The following is a 22483-nucleotide window of genomic DNA, read 5'->3' as shown; positions in this document are numbered from 1 at the left end:
GACAAGTATATTGTGCATTTCGGTTGGCCAATGAAGGTATCACTGCTTGGTGGGTTTGTGTTTGTGTTTGTTAAATGGCCAACAGAGCTGCCCCTGCATGCTTTCTGAACAGTAAAACATACTTGAGGTAAAGGCTGCCTTCCAAGAAGCTGTGCAGCCCTCCAAGGCTATTAAAAGTTATCCTTTTAGGGGGCAGGGGGAAGATAGGGGTAGTGTACTGCATTGTACTTTGTGTGGTGTTTTAATAGACTAGTGTTGTTTTGTAACGTGTTGCTGCTGCTGGGCTGCAACTCCCCTCATGAGCGCCGCCTGGCTGGGGCTGAGGGCACTGCAGCTTCACATTCTAGAGCGCCACCACCACAAGCCTTTGAAAGCCAGGCACTGAGGGAGAAGCAAGGCGCCTTCTAGAACCTTCGGGCGGCGCAGCAACGGTCGCCTCGCTTAGCCCCGCCCACCGCCACTGGAAGCGCGCGCGCGCCAGCCAGAGGGAACAAACGTCCTTTTGAGAAGGAGGAGGGGGTGAAGAGCAGGCCCCGCCCCTCCCTCCAGGTCCCAGGCAAGAGAGTGGCCCTGCTGCAACAAGCCCCGCCTCCTCCTCTTCGTCCTCAGCAAGGCCGGGAGCGGAAGTGGTTGGGGGAGGCGCGCATGCGCGCACGCTCCCTTCTTCGGACTCCAGTCCAGCGGAGCCGGTATCTTAGCGAGGTAGCCTCTTCCTCCTCCCTCAGCGCGCGCACAAGGTAACGGCTCCCGCCGCGGTTGCTATGGGCGACCGATGGCGGCGAGGAGAGCGGGGTGGGAGTGGGCTCCGGCCTTCCCTCGCCTCCCTGGAGGGACCGCTTCCGGTTCTTCCGGCGGAGAGGGGGAGGGAAGGATAGGCCTGGAAGCGAAGGTGCCTCGGCCGGCGTTCCTTTGGGACCCTTTGCCTGGCCCAAGGAATTTTGGGAGTTGGAGTTTGCCGTGGGGCCCAGAGCGGAGCTTCCGGCTTTGATTGTCCACGGATTCGATTGATATGTCCTCTCTAGGAATCTCTAGGTCCTCCAGCGCAACTCTATGGTCAACCGTAGCTAAAAGGTGCCCTGAAAGACCTGGAGATTCCTAGAGAGGACGCCCTGCTAGGTGTTTGTAGCTCGTCCGGTGCAACTCTATGGTCAGTGACCATAGAGAGTTGAGCTGGAGGACCTAGAGGTTCCTAGAGAGAAGACTCCACTAGTCCTCTGAAGCTTCTCTAGGCATTCGTAGGCCCTCCTACACAGTTATATATGGCCAGCATCTGGCAGATCTTGACCGTACAGTTTTGCTGGAGGACTTAGAAAGTCCTAGAGTAGGTGCCCCTTCCTAGGCTGAAGATCCAGCTCTTGTGGGGCTGTTAACCCCATTTCTGCGGGGAAAGATGGAAGACTGGTTCGATTCAGGTCTGCAGAGTTTGCAAAGGAAAATACTCATCTCTCCATGTTTGTGGGTTTGATTATCCACAGGTTTGATTGATATGTTCTCTCTAGGAATATCTAGGTCCTCCGGTGCAACTCTATGGTCAACTTGAAAAGTTGCCTTGAAAGACCTAGAGCGAAGACTCTTCTAGGCCTTTGTAGCTCCTCCAGGGCAGTTCTCTGGTCAGCGTCTGTCGGACGTTGACCACAGAGTCCCATTGGAAGACCTAGAGATTCATACTAGAGAGGTGTCCTCTCAAGTAAAAACATGGTGTTTTTGTTACTTCCAGTTTTCCCATATTCATGGGGATCTTGTGCCCTTAACCCTAGCGAATGTGGAGGGACAAGTGTGCTTGTTGGCCATTTAACAAATCCAAGCAAAAACCCTTCAGTGATACCTTTTACTGGCCAACCAAAATGCATCATATATTGGTTGCAAGCTTTCAGAGCTCCCTGGGCTTCTTCATCAGGCAAGATGTTACAAACCAGACAGGAGAAGGGGAAAAAGTAGTTCAGGAAAGGCACAGAGCAGTTGAGGAAGCGAAGCTTACTTTCTCTCTCTCTCTCTCCCTGGCCTGTTACAGACTGCCAAAATAAAGCTGCTTTGGGTCTCTTTGGAGGTATGCTATTTAAATGATGCATGGGTCCTAAGAGTCCGGAGGTTGCGCCAAAGCCACACTCCGTTCCTAAGCACTGGAGTGCAGCTTTGGTGCAGCTTCCGGATTCTTAGGATGCATGCATCATTTAAATAGCATACCTCCAAAGAGACCCAAAGCAGCTTTATTTTGGCAGTCTGTAACAGGCCCATCGCTCTCTTCTTTGGGGAGGTTTTCATGCGTGACAGAGAAATCTCACCTTCTGTGTGTCATCTTGGGTATTAAGGTCCTATGTGAAGCCAATGGGTATTATGGTCCTATGTGGTTTTTTGTGCGTTTTTCGGGCTCTGGAAGAGAGGGGGGTATATACCACATATACTCGATTATAATTGGACCTCAGGTATAAATCAAGGATTTACATGTTAATCTCTGTGTATGGTTCTGTTGTAGTTCAACCATCAGGTCAGAATGTACAGGGAAGCCATTGAAATCCATGAACACCTGGACAACTTCAACAGGAGTTTGCAGCTTCAACTGCCCTTAAAGTAGACAAAGTTTGGCTACAAGTTTTGGGGGCCAAAATTATGGCTTTTGCTATGACCCCATGGATACGTCGAGGGTAAAATTTAGGGGCCTGAAAGGATAGAAAGAATGAGGCAAAGAGAAACGATGCCAAACAACGTACAAAATTCAAACATCACTGTTTGTGCTCACACTAAAGACTGGATGGATGAGAGAACACAGGAGTCAGTGTTTGCTGCGCCCGGGAACCGCAGCAGACAAACCGCGTGATTCCCTGGCGCAGCAAAAAGAACCTGCAAAAAGCGGGTTCTTTTTGCAGCACGGTTATGACGCCACAAGGAGCCAATGGCACACTTGTGGCATCATTACCGCATCGCGACGTGAGATGATAAGTGCCCACGACGTCAAAATGGTGGCACTCGTGTGTATAGGGTGCCGCCATTTTGACGTACCCAGTACGTCCTAGGGGTGAGGCTTGATTGGACGCTGCATCCTCGGCCAGCCCCTAGGATGTACTGGGGGCGTGTAGAACGGGCCAGTGTTTCCAGGACAGATTAAGCTCTTGTTTTTCATCAGAAGCTGGTTACTTTTTTTTAGTAACAGTTAAAGTATGGCACTTACATTGAATAAGCCAAATCAGGTTTTTTGACTAAAATTTCTAGACTTATACATGAATATATACAGTATACTGTTGGTTGAGAGGGAGTGCTCAGATTTGCACATTAATCTCTGTGTTGCTCTGTTGTTGAATGGCAAGGCCTCAGGGTGTCCATTTACTCAATGATCCATTGGTCTGTTGGGAATCCCCCTCACCCTGGGTAGTTTTCATTTGCGTTGGCTGGGTCTTGATTTTGGTGTTATTCAGGGCTGTTAGCCAAACTTTGTTTACTTTCAGGGTTTCTTCTTTCTTGATGAAGTTGTCCAGGTGTTTATGGATTTCAATGGCTTCCCTGTACATTCTGACCTGATGGTTGAACTATAACAAAACAATACACAGATTATCATGTAAATTACTTCCTCTCAACCAACAGTATATATACTCCACTTTCTTCCCTGTCAGCACCACAATTCAAAGGGATGTGGAGAAACTGGAGCGTGTCCAAAGGAGGGTGACTAAAATGGTGAAGGGTCTGGAAACCATGCCATATGAGGAACGACTTAGGGAGCTGGAGATGTTTAGCCTGGAGAAGAGAAGGTTAAGAGGTGATATGATAGCCCTGTTTAAATATTTGAAGGGATGTCATGTTGAGGAGAGAGCAAGCTTGTTTTCTGCTGCTCCAGAGACTAGGACCTGGAGCAATGGATGCAAGCTGCAAGAAAAGAGATTCCACCTCAACATTAGGAGGAACTTCCTGACAGTAAGGGCTGTTTGACAGTGGAACACACTCCCTTCCTCGGAGTGTAGTGGAGTCTCCTTCCTTGGAGGTCTTTAAGCAGAGACTGGATGGCCATCTGTCGGGGATGCTTTGATTGAGAGTTCCTGCATGGCAGGGGTTGGACTGGATGGCCCTAGCGGTCTCTTCCAACTCTATGATTCTAAGATGCCAGCCACAGCTGCTGGCGAAACATCAGGAACAGAACAAGGTCTCATACCCTGAAAAACCCACCAAAAACTATTAAGGTCTTATTGAACACAGGCTAGGAATCTGCCAGCCAGGAAGCAAAATGTAGTGATTCCCTCCTGCTTCCCTTTTATCTGTTCACCTATTTCTTGTGTTGTTTATTTACTGCCTACAGCCGATTCCCATGTGAAGATGTGTGTAGGTGCTGCATGAGAGGTGCTTAATTTGTCCCATAAGTGTGTGATGCCTGTAGTCAAAGGTATGTATGTTTTCTTCATTTTGTAAGTTGAGTAAAATTAAAAAAAAAAAATCTGGGCTCTGGTTTCCATTGGAAAGTGGCTGAATTTGAGTGCTGTGTGTATGGCTCTGCTCAAATTATGACAAAACCCGTGGCTTGACTGCGGAGAGGGGAGAGTTGTCAAGTCCAGAGTTGTTGTAAATCGTGCCAGTCAACACTTTGGCTAACTTTGTGTTGGCATTAGAGGCATCAGGACTCATGCTATGTTGCCAGTTACATTCCCCGATTTGAGAGCCATTCTTCCTAATGTTAAGTTTCCGGTGGGGTCAGTTACTTACTTGGGCAGCAAGGAACTATACTTTGTTCCTGTTTAGAGCCCTTCTTTTCTCAATGACCGTTTCAGGTGTTTCATAATGGAGCCCCTGTCTTGGGAAATATGTGCTGGGTTAGATTGCTTTTGAACAGTGGTGGTTGAATGGCTACCAATTCATTTGTATGTATGTAATGTCCAGGCTAACTTTACTCAAGGAATACAAGCATTCAGTAGAGTCAGAAAAGCTTTATTCATCAGCCAGAGTAGATAACAGTACAGTACATAATCATTGTCAGGACTGAGGAATTTTCCCCAGTTACACCAGTATACTTAAGAGTTCAAACAATTCATCTATTACAAAAGCCTTCACCCCATTTGTCAGTAAAATATATTGTCTTCCCAGGTCCCCCCCTCCAGCTTTCCCAATGGAAAAACCTTGGTGATTTACAGCTCATACTTGTGTCCAACATATCTGCTCATTATCCAGGTCACTACTGATACACCGTCTCCTCTTTTCCTATCATCAATGGATAACTTAACCAATATAATGCCTAAACACAGGAGTTAAGCATGGCAGGACCATGTTCTGGACTATGATCCTGACAATCTGAGAGACATGACTTTGTGTCCTGTTTCAGCTATGATTTTATAGTGTAACTTGGGAAAGTATTTCCCCACTCCCTTTAGTTTTCTCCTGCTATCTTACAGGGAGTTGATGGGGAACAGACTCTACAAATAACAGCTCCTACTATCTTAGAACCTAAAGCAGGAATAGGGAACCTTTTGTCATTCAGATATTTTGGACTTTAGGAACTTCAGCCAGCATTGCTGATTGCTTGCAGAAGCTGTAGTTCAAAACATCTGGATAGCCAGAGGTTTCCCATTTTCTTTGCACTGTATTATAATATTAGTTGCCCATAAGAATGACAGCATGGCTTCTTTCAAGCATTCTGAAAGAATCTGGAGACATATCAGAAAGGGCTAGCTGGTGGGAGTAGGAGACTTATAATTTTTATCAAAAATGAGCATGAGTTCATGTCTGATTTAAGAAGCTAATCAGGGTCAGTTAGAACTTGGCTGGGTGGCTGCCAGCAAATACCAGTTGATGTAGGACTATATTTCAGAGAAAGGAACATGGCAAAAGAGGTTGCCATAAGTCAACAGGCAGCTTGAGGGCACATGAGCCTGTTCTGCTTGATCATGCGATGAAGATTTCGAATAATGGGTAGCCCAGACGGACTTATAAATTCCCTGGTTTCCTTCAGAATAATTTTTCTTTGAAAACGAAGGGGAAATTCCAAAGCTTTTATTAATTTTCGATTTATATTTCACCTTTTCTTTAGGTAGTACACAAGACAGTTGACAGTAGTAAATCATAAAACTGTAATAAAAGAGTTTCTAAGTACGGTAAGTATATTTTTCATTGTATAATTAGTTATCTTAGTACAGTGGTGGCGAACCTATGTCACGCGTGCCAGAGGTGGCACTCAGAGCCCTCTCTGTGGGCACACGCACCATCGTCCCAACACAGACTTCACTAGAGTTTGTCACTAGAAATCCAGAGGGACGCGACACTTTACGATAAATAAGTGAGGTTTGGGCACTCGGTCTCTAAAAGGTTCTCCAACACTGTCTTAGTACATTGCAGTAAATACAATGAAGAGACTTGACACCTGGAGCTAACAGATCTCATTCCTTTGCTCTCAGTGTTACGCAGTGTAATTACAGTGGCAATGCAGAGCAGCAGCTGAAAATGTTTTTCCTTCTTTTCTTATAAAAATTTAGCAGCTATATTAAGAGAGTTCCTTGGTGTTCCCTGTCTCAGTGCAAAGAGGTGACCCAGCCAGTTGATGATTCAGGAAAATATTCTCTCCCCTGGATTGCAGCTTCCTGTCTTCCCCATTTGAATGAGACTGGAGACTGTAGGTCTAAATCTCCCTCTTAATAGTGAATTGGCACTGCCCAGGTGATTGCCAGTGTGTGCATACATGGGTGTGAGTAGACATATATGTGCTATGACCATTAATACTGCTGGCAAGCAGACTCTGCAGCATTCCACTTTGTCAGTGCTCTCCACCTCTCCTCTAGGGCTTAGTCATAGCCAAAGATGCATCTACCAGTATATGAATCAATTCAATTTATTAAAGCAAGGATGACTGCAGTATCATGGACATATTTAGCAATAGCAAACACATTTCTATACCGCTTATTAGTGTACTTAAGCACTCCCTAAGCAGTTTACAGTGTATAGGCTAATTGCCCCAACAAGTTGGGTACTCATATTTAACTTTGTATTTATTGCCTTGTATACTTCCTGTTTATATCTACACACACACACACACCAGTATATAATGCTGTGAACTGGCCAATTGAGGGCTCATTTTATGTAGCTGTTGAAGTGGGCATTAAATTCCTCAAAGCTTGTACTCTTTTAGGAAAAAAAGATTTATTCTTAACAGAGGATAGAACAGACCAAATTAAATCAGTACGCAGCAGTTTTATAATACAGGTTGAGCATCCCTCATCTGAAATGCTCAAGACCAGAAGTGTTTTGGATTTTGAACTTTCTGGATTTTTGAATCCCTGTATTTTCATATAGCTACATAATGAGATATCTTGGAGATGGGACCCAAATCTAAACACAAAATTCATTTATGTTTCTTATAAACTTTATACACATTGCCTGCAGGTAATTTTTTTACATCAAACAAAGTTTGTATACATTAACCATCAGAGAGTGAAGATGTCACTGTCTCAGCCACCCATGAAAAAAGTTTTGGAGTGTCTTAGATTTTAGAATTCCAAATAAGGGAGAGACAGTCTGTATGATAAGCCAGTGATCTACAGGAATCCTGGCTCATTGGTTACAAGCAGCATGCCAGTACATTCTGCCTGGTGGCTCCTGCTTGTAACAGGAGCCATTAAATAAACCACAAAGCTTTAGCTCTTTTTCCCTTGGTGGCTGCATGCTCTTCAAAGGAAAGCATTAGCCTGCAGCCACCTACAATCGTAATTTTATTAGAATGTTTCTGAGTCCTGTGTGTGAGACCCTAAGACATTCCTGGGGAATGAAGATAATAGGTCAATGCCCTCATTGTGCTTTGACGTGATCCCAGCCGACAATAAGGAAATGAAAGTGGCGTTGCCACTCATGGGCATGGGGTTATCTATCCCCAGCACCAGGGCCTGATGAGAGGGGCCAATATCCATCAACATGTTGAACCAACAGAATGATCTTCCTACCCTCCTGCTGGCATCATGCATCCTAAAAATCTCCCAAATCACTGGGAGAACTAGAGAGGTGTATAAAGAATAGATTTAGAATGTACTCGCACTAGTACAAGCATAACACTGGGATGAATGCATGTGGGAGAGATTTGCATCCATCCCTCCAATATCACTTTATAATATACCAGTTAATCTTAAATTTTTTGATTATCAGTTATGAGATGTTGACCTTTCTATGTGGTATCTATTTACAGAGACTGTTCATTGTATATTACTTTTTTGGCCACCTGTTTAAAAAGCTGTTTAAAAGGATAATTACTGTTTTCTGTTCCACTATAGTACTGCTATAAAATGGCTAAGAGGGTGGCAGAGAAGGAACTCACTGACAGGAACTGGGATGAAGAAGAAGAAACTGAGGAGGTAAGCAATACCAGTTGTTCTTAGCATTAAAATTGAAATAGTATCTTAAAATGAATAGGCACATGTTGCAAGTTATATGATTTTATTAATAAAGTGGTCCTATATTTGGGTAAACCAGGAAGGCTGTAATAAGAAATTGCCCAGATTTACCAGTTTTGTTGGTAGCCTTTGCAAATTGCTGAGGTAAATTGCCTGTAGAAAATAATAATGTTTGGATAGGTAGTATCTTAAGTCTCTATTTGGAAAGTCTATCTTATATGCATATAGCACTTTTGGTGTTAAAATTAAGTTGTTTTATGTTGTGAAAAGACCATTGTTCTGATTGTTTTGTCAAATAAGTTGAATAGAGAAAAGCAGCTGTTTGTTGTTGCTTTTCAGTCGTTGCCTGTTTCATACCCATAGCATAAATTTGAGTATTTGACAAATTAAAATATTTTGTCAACTAAGGTTCTTTAAACTGTTAGTATTTCAAACCGAATACATACTTCAGAATAATTTAAACTGTCTGTAACCATAGTTGCTTCTTATCTTGCTCATCAGCTGCTAGTTAAAATTCTCTGTGACCATATTTAAATCTGTTAGTAAATTTCACCTTCATGTAGGTACCATAAGAAATGTTCCTGTGATATCCACAGATGATTAGGAAGTAGCTGTTCTGAAATGCTCTTTTTAAAATGAAATTCTTTTCTGTTTAATTATGCTGCATCTCATTATGTTAACAGTGAACATATCTTATATTTTAGAGTTAAATTTGTGTAACATAATGGAGTCCAGAAACATGACTGCCAAGATCCTGCATCAGGATCAGTGTAAATCTCCACATGTGGAGTTACTGTCTGATTGTGCTACACAGTTTGTGTTGAACGACAACATTACAGAACTGAATTCACATCCAAATATGCAATTAAATGAACAAGCCATCCACATGGTCATGCACAGTGGTGTCACATGCTGAACAGTGACATCCCACATTGGGCAAAAATATCCAAGCACCTTTATAGATGAACTTGTGCATGCATAAGATACCAACAAGATTCTGCCCATGGCTGACTTCCTGAGAGCTCTGTGCTAGTACACAGGTGGAATTATGCCCTAGCCCTTCATGCTATTTTATCTCCTATTCTAGATTTCACTCAACCTCCAGGCAGTTTTTTCAGGGATGGGTGGGTAAAGGATTGTAGTAAGTAGAGGGGTGCTCCAGTGGTGTGTAGAATGTTTTGGAATTCCATCCAGTATACTAAGTTGCTTATACCTTCCATGTTCTAAGAATGTAATATCTTTTGTAGGTGGGAACTTTCTTAGTCGCCAGTGAAGACGTTTTGAAGAACAGATCTATTAAGAGGGCTAAGCGGAGAAATGTGGGGTTTGAGGTAATAAATACATGTACAGGCATTGTCATTCTTGGTCAGAGTATTCTGTATAGTTTAAAACTAAACCTGCATTCAATTGTTAAAGAATGTGCAGGTTCTTGATGCATGTGTTTGGTTGAGTGTATAATTTAATTAATAATTATTATTATTATAATTTAATTAGCAGAAGGTTGTTTGGTTACTCCTGTTTGAAGTACCTTTTATCTAGAAATTCATATTGTGCAAAACAACCTCAGAGGGAAGTATTACTTTAAAGAGGTTGATGTCGTATAATATGCTGATTTGCCTACCAGTCTTTAGGAACGCAGGTGCCAGGACCAGTTTTTTTCAGTTTTCAGTGACTTATTTCATATCTGGATTTTTCCTGTGTTTATTTGTGGCTGTAGAAAAAATAAAACAGAACTGACTTTTTAAATTATTTTTCTCATTACCCCTCTACCCAGCCCATTCAAATATGCACACATAGTCTGAAAATTAGGGCACCTTTAAAAATGAGACCGTATAGAACCTGTTAATAACAACACTAGTTGCCAGTCTGCAATCTTTCTTTCCATAGTCATGTTATTTTGAGTAGATCTTCAGGTTTCTATTTCATTTCACTGAAAACCCAATGTTAGAAAGCTATTATTTTTGGCATAGCAGACATCTTAATTCCCATCTGTCCTTCAAAAGTGATTTTACTGCTGGTTCAGATGAATCAAACGATAGCTCTATTTAGTGCTCAGTGACTACTATACCAGAGACTTGTGTCGGAGTGGAAGGAAGTAATACTTCAAGTAGCTCAAGAATTAATTCATGTTTATTCATGGTCCAAACAATATTTGTAAGGCAGAATCTTAATGTGTGAATGTGGTGGGAGGCTCTAGCATAGTGGGTTGGTTCACAAATGAATATAAATATTCTTCGGCACCTAGCATATAATGTAAAATAGCTTAATCCAAATATGAAATCCCTTTAACTGAAAAAAATATGATGTTTGGTGATATTAAATTCTATGTCATTTTCCAGCTGTACATTCATACGTACACAATACATAACACTCCTTGATTAATATTAATATAAGTGTCTCACAATGTATTGTATCTCTGGAGCTCAATTTTAAAAATTGGGATCTAAAGGCAATTTTGTGCCTGTATTATAGGACAGAAGGGAAGGGTTCTACAGTAACCTAAGCAGAAAATTATTGCCCTTTGTTTTGTCAGTCTTTGGCGGGATACAGACTGCCCAAAAGGGCAGTCTGCCGCTGCCCTAGTTTGCTGCACAAGGGAGCTGCAGTGGACAAACCAAATGGCTCCCTCACACAGCAAAAAAGCCGCAAAAAGCGACTTCTTTTTCTGGTGCTGTTGTGACGTCACAAGGCGCCAATGGCGCACTTGCACTGTCATAAAGGCACTGAAACGTGCGGACGCTAGGCATCTGTCACGTCAAAATGGCGGCGCCCATATGTAAAAGGGTGCTGCCATTTTGACGCCCTCGTCAGGGGTGAGGGGCATGTGAAAGCGCTGCCCCTCGCATGTGACGGAGACACCTCATAGCACCCGTTTAAATAGGGCCATAGTCGGTCTTTGCTTAGGTTGCTCTGTTAGCCTCAGTGAACATTCATCTCCATACAGGCTGAGTTCATAGTAATCCTGTGCTAGAATTCTAGAGAATCCTGACATAGGCTGGGTACAGACGGCCGCTTTGCGGCAGCTTGGGGCCAAAATTAGGGCTCCGGAGAGCTGGACATTCATACACACCCAGTCCTACTAGCTGCACCTGCGCACCATCTTGCTGTCATTCTGCCTACATGGGGTGTGCGACAATGCCTTTGGGCGTCTGCGTGCATAAACTGCGTTTGCAGAAACGGCGGCAGCATGGTGCCATTATGGCGCTCCTAAAAAGAAGCCACTCTAGGTGGCTTCGTTTTAGGGAGCGAGTCAGTGCTGCGTGGTGTGGTTGACACAGCACCAAGGGGTATGACGCCCATCTATATATCCCCCCCCCTTCCTATTCTTTACAATCTCTCTTGCTTGGCTTTTCCTGACAGCAGGAATAGCTAAATTAACCAGGATGCAAAAGTTTAGCCTTGTATCCAAACAAGCTTTTTCACTGAAGAATTTAAAGCCAAACTCAAACTGGTTTCCTAGTTCTTGCTCTTTGTAGAATGACAAGCAAAGAGATATTTGATGTACATCAATTGATGTAACCATCTAGTTGCTAGTTACTTTCTGGTTACTTTGGCTGCTCCTGCTACAGGGAGAAACCATGTGGGTGTAGTAGGCCAGTTTGCACAAATATGCTGCTCATAAGTGAAAAACCAGGCTTCTTGGGAGTTCTGATGTGCTGTTATGTGTGATCTCAGCCAGCATGAATAATTTTCATAGCAATAATGAGAAAATCCTATGTGGTGTCTAAATGAGTGTAATTTAGTCAAACTCTATGGAAAATGAGTAAACATAATTACTCTTGGTTTTGACGACACTGATCTATAAAGTGACAGACAGCAACTTACTTATATTTTCTTTTCAGTCAGAAAGTGGTGGAACTTTCAAAGGGTTTAAAGGTTTCGTTTTACCTTCTGGAACTGGTGGATTTTCTGGCTTTGGCAATGGTACTGGAACTAAGCCTTTAGGAGGGTTATCAAATGGCAGCAGCAGCAGCAGCATTACAAGCAATTCTTCAGGCACCAACTTAAAGACAGCTTCTTCAACACAGACTATCTTTAGTAAGTTCTTGGCAGTGTTATACATTGTAGAAATATTCTAAAAATGTCTTCAAGTGATACACTAAAAAATGAAGAGTGGTTAAAACGAGAGCTGAAAGGTTTGTGTAAGTATGGCTAATATGAAGAAAAAGCTGTAGGCAGCTCGCTGGCAAAGTCCCATGTTTTACAACTCATGCTCACTCAGATATGGGTAAATGAAACCATGGATACTGGTCCCGCGGATACAAGGGCCATACTGTATATGCAAAATTCATGTGCCACCTTTTGTAGCACATACTGTTAAGACAATTGATGCTTCTTGACAAATGAATTAATGAGGCTGATCCTATTGTAATTTCAGTTTTGTAGAGCAGTGGTTCTAAAACTTTGGTCCTCTGGGTGCTTTGATTTTCATTGCCCAAAAGACCCAGCCAGCTTGACTAATAGTCAGGGATTTTTGGAAAATAAAATCCATAACATCTGGAGAGCAAAGTAGACTCTGCTCAACCACAGTTGTCAAGGAAAGTTTTACTAGGCCTTCAGCAAGAGACAAGCTATAGTTCCCTTGTTACTGTAGATGCTTAGAATTAGGATACAAAACATTGCTGTTATGGCAAGCATGACTAGCTTTACCAATTTTTGGGCTTCCACCTAGTCTTAGAATGAGGTTTCTTTGAAGTTAAATGATTAAAATCAAGAAAATAGCAATTTTAATCACATTCCCTATTTTGATAGGAACAGAAATGCATAATCACTTGTTGCATGCTAACATATTTGCATGCTAACATGGAAATCATACTGCTTCTTGCTTGCTAACATGGAAATCATATTGGTTTCCAACTATGCTTGTCCCTCCCCATTCATGGACTTGACACTCATGGTTTCGATCATTCCCAAGGTGAAGGCTGAGGCTCCCTCTCTCCCTTCATCTTCCCCTTGGCGCCAGGGCCTATAATCAGCCCCAGCAGTGCTCAGGGCCCGACATGCGCATGCCCCATCCATTGGCTGTGGCAGAAGGGGGCAAGATGTGCACACACCAGGCCCCAAGCACTGCTGGGAAAGCAAGTCCTGATGTCTGCCAGGGCTGATTACAGTCCCCAGTGCTTGGGGGGATGCCGGTGAGGGAGGGAATTTAGCAAATAGTCAGGTTTGCAAAATTTAATCTCTGTGGGGACCCCCGGAACACATCCCCCGCAAATCCGAAGGGAGGAATGTAAATTGAACCTTCATGTAACTTTAGAAGCGTAATATAAAACGTTCAATCCTGCAGCCCATATATTTCATGCGTTTCTGAATTATGTCCACCCAGGCATGAGGCATTTGCAAGGATACTGAACATGGTCACTTAGCTGGAGGTGAAGGGTGTAATTATTACTAGAATTGCCTTTTTATTAGAAATGGAATCATTTTTTAGAAAGTGAGTCTTACTTTCAAATAAGGATCAAGTTGTACCAAGTTTCTTTTTTTTTTTAAATAAAATTTATTTTAAAAATAAAACAATACATAAATCCTTACTTACATTAATACATGCAAAACAATCATACATTCAATTTACACTAAGCTATATAAAACATAAAAAAAACTTAAAATGACTTCCTCTCCTATACTTTGGGGATTAAAATGAAATGTCTTTGACTTTCTGGTATTTATTAAATTCATATTCGTTCACATTTTATAATTTTAACATCCTATCTTAAACTTAATATCCTTGAGTCTTCTTTGTCTTTCCTTTTCCCTTTCCTAGTCTTCATTCCGTAAAGATTATTCTAGACAAATATCATTTATATCTCAGACATTATATAAATATTTTGATCTTCTATTTGTACAATTATTAATGTACATTGTCTATTATTATAACACTAATGCTATCACACCATTTTCTCCCCATCTTTGTGAGAAGTAATTAATTATTGGGTTCCAGTCCTTTACAATTTTTTATTTGCTCCATCTCTTAAATAACATGTTTTATCAATCATTCATTCAGTGTTAACACTTCTTTACTTTTCCATTTTTTAGCGATGACCGATCATGCAGCACATGTCATATAAAAGAAGATCTTTCCAAATTTTCCTTCAATCTATTCATCAACCATCCCTAATAAAAATGTAGTAGGTTCTTTTTCCAATTTAATTCCTAAACTTTTTTCTATTTCTTTATGAATCTGGGTCTTATTACAGTCCCACCACATGTACCTTTGCCTTCCAAACAGTTCCAGCATTCAACTTTGTTATTTTTATTTATCTTTGATAGTTTCTCCGGTGTTAAATATCACCTAAATTGACTTTTGAAATAGCTTTCTTTTAAGTCATAGCTTAATGTGTAATTGAATCTTCTTTTCCAGTTTCCCCCCCAATCTTTTAAAAGTATAGGTTTACCAATATTTTGTGCCCGATTGATCATATACTGTGTTATTGTTTATCTTCCATATCCAAACTTAACAGTAATCTATAAATCTTTGAGTTAAGAGGTTGCATATCATAGTACATCAATTTTCCAAATTCCGAATCTTCTTTTTCAATTTGATATAATTTTTTTGCCCGTCTTGAATCTTTCTAGTATCTGTCTGTAAAGAAACCAATTGCAATTTAGTCCATCCCATGTTAATTCTTCCATTGTTTTCATTTTGTATTTTCCTCTTTCTGTTGTCAATACATCATAATATGTGACCCAGTCTCCTTGTTTCATTCTTTCCTTTCTATAGAAAGCTTCATTTACAGACGTCCATTTTGGAATTTTTGATATTAATCTTGGTTTATATTTTAACCATACTCTCAGAAGGGATTTTCTTATGAAATGATTATTGAATTCATTATTAATTTTAACTTTATCATATATCAGATACTCATGCCAGCCGAAGGGAACATCTTGACCTTCTAATTTTAATAACTTTTCATCTCTAATTTTAACCCAGTCCTTGATTCAATCCAGACTGCAGGGGTGATAATATATTTTTAAAATTGGTAAATCTAGACCTCCTCTTTCCCGTTTGTCCTGCATTATATTCATTTTTATTCTCAATTTCCTTTTGTTCCAAATAAATGTTGCCAAATCTTTTTCCCATTCCTTTAAGGTTTGTCGTTGATAATTATTGGAATAGGAATAACATTTTCAATGACACATTCATTTTTATGGTATAGATTCTTCCTAGCAAAGATAAATTCATCTTTGACCATCTTTGAAAATCCTTCTTTACTTCCTGCCAGACCTTATCATAGTTATTTTTGAATAAATCCAAATTTTTGGTTGTGATATATATCCCCAGATATTTCATTTTCTTTTTTATTTCAAATCCTGATAATTGTTGTAATTTCTCTTTTTAAGTCTTAGTTAAATTCATTGTCGACACATTGGTTTTTTCTTATTTATTTTGAAGTCTGCATAAATACCGAATTCATTAATAGTTTTTAATAATGGTATAATGCTCCCTAAAAGACTGGCCAGGATACCATCATATCGTCTTCATATGCTTTAACTTTATATTCAAATTGTTTAACCTTTATTCCAAAAATGGCATTTTCTGTTCTAATTTTGTTATTCAGTACCTCTAATACAGTTATGAATAATAAAGGGGAAAGGGAGCAAACTCTGTCTAGTGCCTTTCTAGATAAGACAAGAGGATCCCAACAATTATTGTCCAGTTAGTCTGACATCAATACAAGGAAAGATTCAAGAGCAGATCATTAAACAGAGAGTCTGTAAACATCTAGAAGGCAATTCCATAATCACAAAAAGTCAACATGGTTTTCAGAAAAACAAAATGGCAAAACAAAAAAGTCCAGGGAAAAATGGCAATAGAAAAATGCATAAAAATATTATCTAAAGTGTTCATAAGGTTGTATATTACCAATAATTCCCTGACATTCAGGCAAACTGTATTTATTCAAGGTTGTGCGCTTTGCCTGTAGATGAAAACAGTCAATCAATGGATATTCCGTTTGCATACAGAATATAAAGTACAGATTTTGTCAATATATATAAAAGGCTGAAAACTATATATCCCAAATGACATACAAAATATAAAAATGTCCAACAATCAAAGTGCATATATTGCCATAAATGTATGTACTCCAGGGGTCATATGATAATCGTTAAAGTACAAAACCAATAAAACCAAACACGTTTCAACTACACGTCTTCCTCAGTGGAAAAAATGAGCTATTGTAACAGCACAATGATTTGTCTATCAGCATGGAACCATCCAGTGTAAATAAGGAGTAAGTTAGGCAATCAAAACTAAATCCTGCATGACCCACTGGATGAAGAGTTAAGGATCAAAAATCAACATCAATAAATTCACTTTTCTAATCGATTGTCAGTATTATATAAAACATGAGTTGCTTTATCAAATTGTTTTTACCTTAGTGTTTTAGTTCATGCAACATATATTAATATATATGTTTACTGTTTACTAGGAATGAAATCATTTTTTAAAAAGTGGGTCTTATTTCCAGATAAGGATCAAGTTGTACAAAGTTTCCAAAACCAAAGGAATAGTGAGTACTAAGCAAAATAGTGTTTCTGACTGAGATGGGAGATAGATGTCCAAGTTGTTTGTCTGCTAAATATAAATATAAAGGTCCTTTTTAAGCCAGGTTGTTTTTAAAAGGTGTTTAGTATAATTGTTTTTAAGTGATACTCTTTTTCCAAGCCCCACACTCTTAGCCATGGTGGCTGTGCTGGTCTTTGACCTCAAACTGTGTTGTGGTCCCTGCTAGTCACCCAAGGCTTTTATTTCAGGTTTTTTAAGCTGCCACCCATGTACACAGTAAATAAAAATATATTTTAAAAAAACTCCCATACGCTACAAGTCTGCATTTGCTTCACTAACCTACTCTAAGCTTTTTTCTGTGTGGCACAGAAGGAGAAGTCTCTTTCTCCACAGGTGGTATGAAACAAAGACAACTAGGTGTTAACAAAACAAAAAACAACAAAAATAGGGAGGGAGAGGGATGAAGTGATTTGTTTTGCCTCTAAGGAATTGCAGGCTGCCAAACGAGAGTGTAAATACAGGACTGTATATCATGTAAAAAGGTGTGCGTGCAGACAGCTCATATTCCTGTAAAAGAAGTAAAATATTGTCCAGCTATGATATGGAAGATCTTATTCGATAATACTCATGTATTTGAGGTAGGAGAAATAAATCCAAAGTACCTGTTTTGCATGAGATTTGTTCATATTTTTCGGCATTTTGCTTTTTCCTTACTTTCTGGCCATAGGATTTGTGCAATGACTTTAGGAAGATTTTTTAAGCAAAAAGTAGTGTTTTGATGTATCTTGTGTTATTAGGAGTCCATGCCTTTGCTGCTCTTAACCAAGTTCATAGTTCACCTTTCTTTCTGATAGGTTCTGTAGTATCCTGTGATTCAGTCAATAATACTGCAGCTGAGAAAAAGCCTGCAAGTGTGGAAGCTAATGGTGAGAGTCAGCAGCCCCTGTCATCCGGATTCACTCAAAGTAAAACATGCAGCTCTGATGTTTATCATAAACAGTTAGCTGCTCTAAATTGTTCTGTGCGTGACTGGATAGTAAAACACGTAAATGCCAATCCACTTTGTGACCTGACACCAATATTCCGAGACTATGAGAAATATTTAGCTGAGATAGAACAGCATGGAATCAGTAGTGACAGCAGCTCTGGAAATGACAGTAACAAAGCAACTGGAACTCAGTCTGGCTCTGCCTTTGGGAATTCAAATCTTCAGCAAGGCTCTGGATTTTTATTTAACAACAACAAATCTGAAGATATGGCTGGAAAGAAAACAGAATTGGAAAAGAAAACAGCACCAATCCTAGGGTCTTCATCAGCTGTCTCATTTACATTTAGCAAGAGTGTTGACAACTCTAGTCTGAATTCTGGTCCAGTGTCTAGTTTTTCATTCTCCTCTGGAAGTACAGGCTTATTCGGAAAAGATGCAAACCAGAGCAAGATTCTTCCTTCATTTTCCGGCAGTGCAATAAATGCTCAGGCAGAAAGTGGTGGCAATGAAGATAAAGGTAAACATCAATTATTTCAGAAGTTGAAAAAGTGGATACCAATAATCTTGCTCTGAAATCTTCACTGAGAACTATTGGTTAAAGCCATTAACAGTTCTTGAACATTTGCTGTCTGCAGTTTATAAGTAGTCTATTGCTGGACAGCAGATGTGGCCATGACAGCCACCTATATCTCTTAGTTACCTGCTTGTGTCTAGATGTTCTGCACATGAGACTCCACTCCTGTGTTGACTACTCTTACATGTGTGGAAATTTTACCAGAGGGACCAGCTCTGCATCAAACTTGAGAAGCAGCAAAATCTCTTGCTGCTTTTATGCTTCCAAAGCCTGGCATGAAGTAAGAGAGTGACATGGCCCATTCCTATAATGCTCTTTGCATACTAGAGGCCTTGGATGCCAAAATTGGCTACTAGTGATAACTGCTGCTTTCCTGAGCCAACAAAAACACTGCTGTGATCTAGCTGGCTTTCAGTTTAGCTTACTTTGTAATATTATACACGGACTCTGTGAAGGGAAGGACAGGCAATCCCTCAATCTGATTTATACTCCTTTAATCTGTGTGGGAACAATCTAGTGTGCATTATTTTACAGAACATCTTAGTTTGATTTAAAATGTCTGTTTTACTTTTGTGTAGTGATAAACCATTAAAACAGTTTTTAAGTTGCTGTCAAGTAGAGTGTAGCTAAGTATGTTGGTACTATATTTCAAATTGATTTTTATAAAGTTTTGGGATGGGAAGTACAGAAAAGTTAGCACTGTTAATCAGTGCATATGAAAATAGATCCCAAAATGTTGAATTTTACTTTTACCTCCCCACCCACTACTACTTTCTTTGATGCTTATCTAGAAAGCTACATTATCAGACCTTCCTACTATTACCCATATGGTTCACATGAAAATATCTGTGCTATTGAAGTATCTTTCCACATATCTGATATAGTGATTATATATGAAAACAATAAGGTTTCTTGATATGTGTAGCAATTGGTCAAATCTTTCTTCCTCCAGGAGATGAGGAAGATGAGGAGGAGCCACCTAAAGTAGTTGTTAATGAAGTAAAGGAAGAGGGTGCCTTCTATTCAAAGAAGTAAGTTCCATCCTTTAATGTTGAAACTAAGATTATACCCTTTACTGCTAAATAAAGGGTTAGGTGTGGATTTCTATACTTTTGTGTATGCAAGTGAAAATCAGTAATTTGTGATGCATACAGCTTCAGAAGAAGAAAAACTGTTGCTTTAAATATTGTTTCCTCTTTTTTATACTTTGCATAGTTTCACTAATCCATTATCACTGAATGTGTTGGTATTTGCTGTGGAAAGGTGTGACAGGCTGGGCTCAGAAGAATCCTTTAGACTTGCCTGTGGTTTTTAATTTCCTGTATTTTAATTTTATGGTATGTAGCTGGTGTTAGCTCCCCTAGTTACAAAGACATACAACATGGAGACTGCCTTTCCCCCAAACAGCCCTGAAACCCACTTGTACTAGTTCCATGGCCATTATTTGAATTCTGTTTTGAAACATTTTGACAGGTCCTCTGATCATGGTCAAAGATTATTGATGTTTATCTGGTCTTTTTTATCATGTGCTTAAATGGTGTAAACAGTAGGCAAGCTATTTCGAAGATTTAATTAACCTGTCCCTATGAATGCCCATTCTGTGAATTATACCTTCATCCTATTTGCCTATTCATGTTCTATATATAATATGCATAATTTCAGATGTAAAATCTTTTACAAGAAAGATAATGAGTTTAAAGAAAAAGGAGTTGGAACACTACACTTAAAAACTGCAGGAAATCAGAAGACTCAGCTCTTAGTACGGGCGGATACTAATTTAGGTATGTAACTTCTTATAAGTAGTTTTAAGAAAAACTGGTCAGCTGGAGACTGCTAAGTATATGGCACAATTCAAATATGTGCTCTCAAATCTGTGGTTAGTTAGCCACCAGAATTATTCCCAATGGAATAATCTTTAAGCATTGATTATAGTTTGTGTCTCCAGTAGGATGGATACGTTGGATAGTACATAATTTTTAGAGGATTTCTGTGTCTGTCATCTTGATGAATTGACAAGTGTTCTTGCCATTCTGGCTTTTCTTCCATCTAATACTTGGTCACTACATTTCAAAACTTCATCTTCCTTTGTGTGTTTTAATGAAGAATGGAAACAATATGAACAAAATGCTTTTCAGTGGCAACTTAACCCCTTTTCAGAAATAGTAGCTGATGTAATAAGAGCATTATGTTAACGTGAGAAGCTATAAGTGTAGAAGAACATACTCCCATATAAAAGCATTTCTATTGGTTAGTATTGTAATGGAACCTTAGAGTACTACTGTCATATGGAAAGGTATCATCCCTATCCCATGCCACTATACTTCTGTAATACGTGTGTTTTATCATTCAAAGACATTGCGAAACTGGTCTGTATTAGTATGCAGAGGGCTCTTATAGCAACTTTCTGAGAGGAAAGTTGGTAGCATAAGCTTTCATATACTGGACGTTTTTCATCAGCTGTATTATAAGTGTCATTATTTTGCTATACTGAATGGTTGTACAGTGTAACTTGCTGTGTTGTCAATTTCCTTGCAATTCCCTTTCCCTTGCAGGCAATATACTGCTGAACATTTTGGTGCCCCATAAGATGCCATGCTCAAGAACAGGAAAGAACAACGTTCTCATTGTCTGTGTTCCAAATCCTCCCATTGATGAGAAGAATGCCACAATCCCTGTACCTATATTGATAAGAGTGAAAACAAGCGAGGATGCAGATGAGTTGCACAACATTTTACTGGAGAAAAAACAGATCTAAAATTTGGCCTGTTGAATGTTATGAGGGAAACTTGCCAAACTGCTGCTGCTCAATTTTTTCCCTCCTCTTGACTATATTATTAACTTTTAAACTACTTCTTCACATTCTAAGGACTGTTTTAGGAATTCTGAAGGTTTGGCTGAGGGAAAGAAACTAAAATGGCCAATAAAAGCTTTAACTTAAACACAAGTGTCAATCTTTCCTCCCTTTTAATTTGAAACGTCTAATGCATGAATCATATTTGAGTTAGACTTACATATCAGAAAAGAAAACATATATAATAGAAGTTTCTGGAAGCACACAAAAATTTGTAAAATTCTGCATCAGAAATGTGTAGAAGGAAATTGTAAAGGTAGGAAGAAAGGAATGACAGAAGCTCCTGGGACTTATTTCCAAGTCTGAACTAAGATTTCTCTACTCAGGTGAAACTGCTCTTTGGATTTTGTTGAAAGAACAAATATTTCAGATTGAACAGTTATAACTTTGTGGCTGAATAACACAGATGCTGTAGGACACTCGATTTTTATTATTACATTTGGGCTGGGACTTGCCTGTAGAGTTCTTCTGGAAATAATTGTTGCTTCATTGTGCTTATATTCCAATTACACACCTGTTTATGTGACATGTACTGTATGTTGAAGTCCTCTGAGAGGCTAAGAAGCCAAACTTAGAGAGACTCTAATATGTGTCTTATTCAGTTGATAAGCAGTTGATGGGAGATGAGTGGGACGATATTCTTATGTACATGATTTGGCCTATCTCTTGGATTTTGTCACAACAGAATCAACTCGTGTTGTGACCTTTCAGTGTCTCTTATTCACTGTACCTTTCAGTCAAAATCCTGCTGCAGTGTTCATGTTTGATATACCACTCCCCATTAATGTCAGGGGGATTGTGTAGAAGAGCTGTGAATTGTGTCCACACCATTTTTGTGTGTATATGTATTGTTGCATGTACAAATGCACACATTTTGTATTGTACTAATGTAGTAGTAAATAGCATAACCATACAAAATCCTAAAGATACTGATTGCCACATGTTCTGAAATGTCTGCATCTTTAGTGTATCTAGTGCTTTGAACTGGAAGGGATTTGAAATGCTGTAGAAGGAGAACCCATTTTAAATATGAATTGGGGCCTTTCTGCATCAGGTTAAAATATTGAACTTCCTAAGCAGTATGTGCTTGTTTCAAAAGCCCACCAACATATATTGAAATACCTTGGGGGACAGTTCAGTGAATTGTCTTGAATAAGTCTTACAGAAATCAAAATGAGTTCCCATTATATTAATGAGGTTTGTGGTGGTAAACCTGCCA

General features: G+C 39.6%; 1 protein-coding gene across 5 annotated transcripts; it reads left to right on the top strand.

Annotated features, from left to right (window-relative positions):
• Nucleotides 1–453: 453 nt before the first annotated feature.
• Nucleotides 454–21357, top strand: NUP50 (nucleoporin 50). Of its 5 annotated transcripts, none has more exons than XM_089524930.1 (11): nt 454–702; nt 4283–4366; nt 6002–6065; nt 8226–8306; nt 9593–9676; nt 12188–12383; nt 16775–16855; nt 17706–18356; nt 19366–19444; nt 20076–20194; nt 20966–21357. In XM_089524930.1, the coding sequence occupies exons 4-11, from the start codon at nt 8238–8240 to the stop codon at nt 21166–21168; spliced, it is 1482 nt and encodes a 493-aa protein (XP_089381056.1). In that variant the 5' UTR covers nt 454–702; nt 4283–4366; nt 6002–6065; nt 8226–8237; the 3' UTR covers nt 21169–21357. The 5 variants fall into 5 exon arrangements, with proteins under 5 accessions (XP_089381056.1, XP_089381054.1, XP_089381058.1 ...); XM_089524928.1 differs by having other exon boundaries at nt 454–737; XM_089524929.1 differs by lacking the exon at nt 454–702 and adding an exon at nt 781–889.
• The last annotated feature ends 1126 nt before the right edge of the window (nt 21358–22483 follow it).

The sequence above is a fragment of the Sceloporus occidentalis genome, unplaced genomic scaffold (assembly GCF_023333645.1).
Source record: "Sceloporus occidentalis isolate IW3139 unplaced genomic scaffold, rSceOcc1.0.p SCAF_5, whole genome shotgun sequence".
Classification (NCBI taxonomy): domain Eukaryota; kingdom Metazoa; phylum Chordata; class Lepidosauria; order Squamata; family Phrynosomatidae; genus Sceloporus; species Sceloporus occidentalis.
The sequence above is the reverse complement of the archived record's forward strand: the minus strand, read 5'-3'. Positions and strand labels throughout refer to the sequence as shown.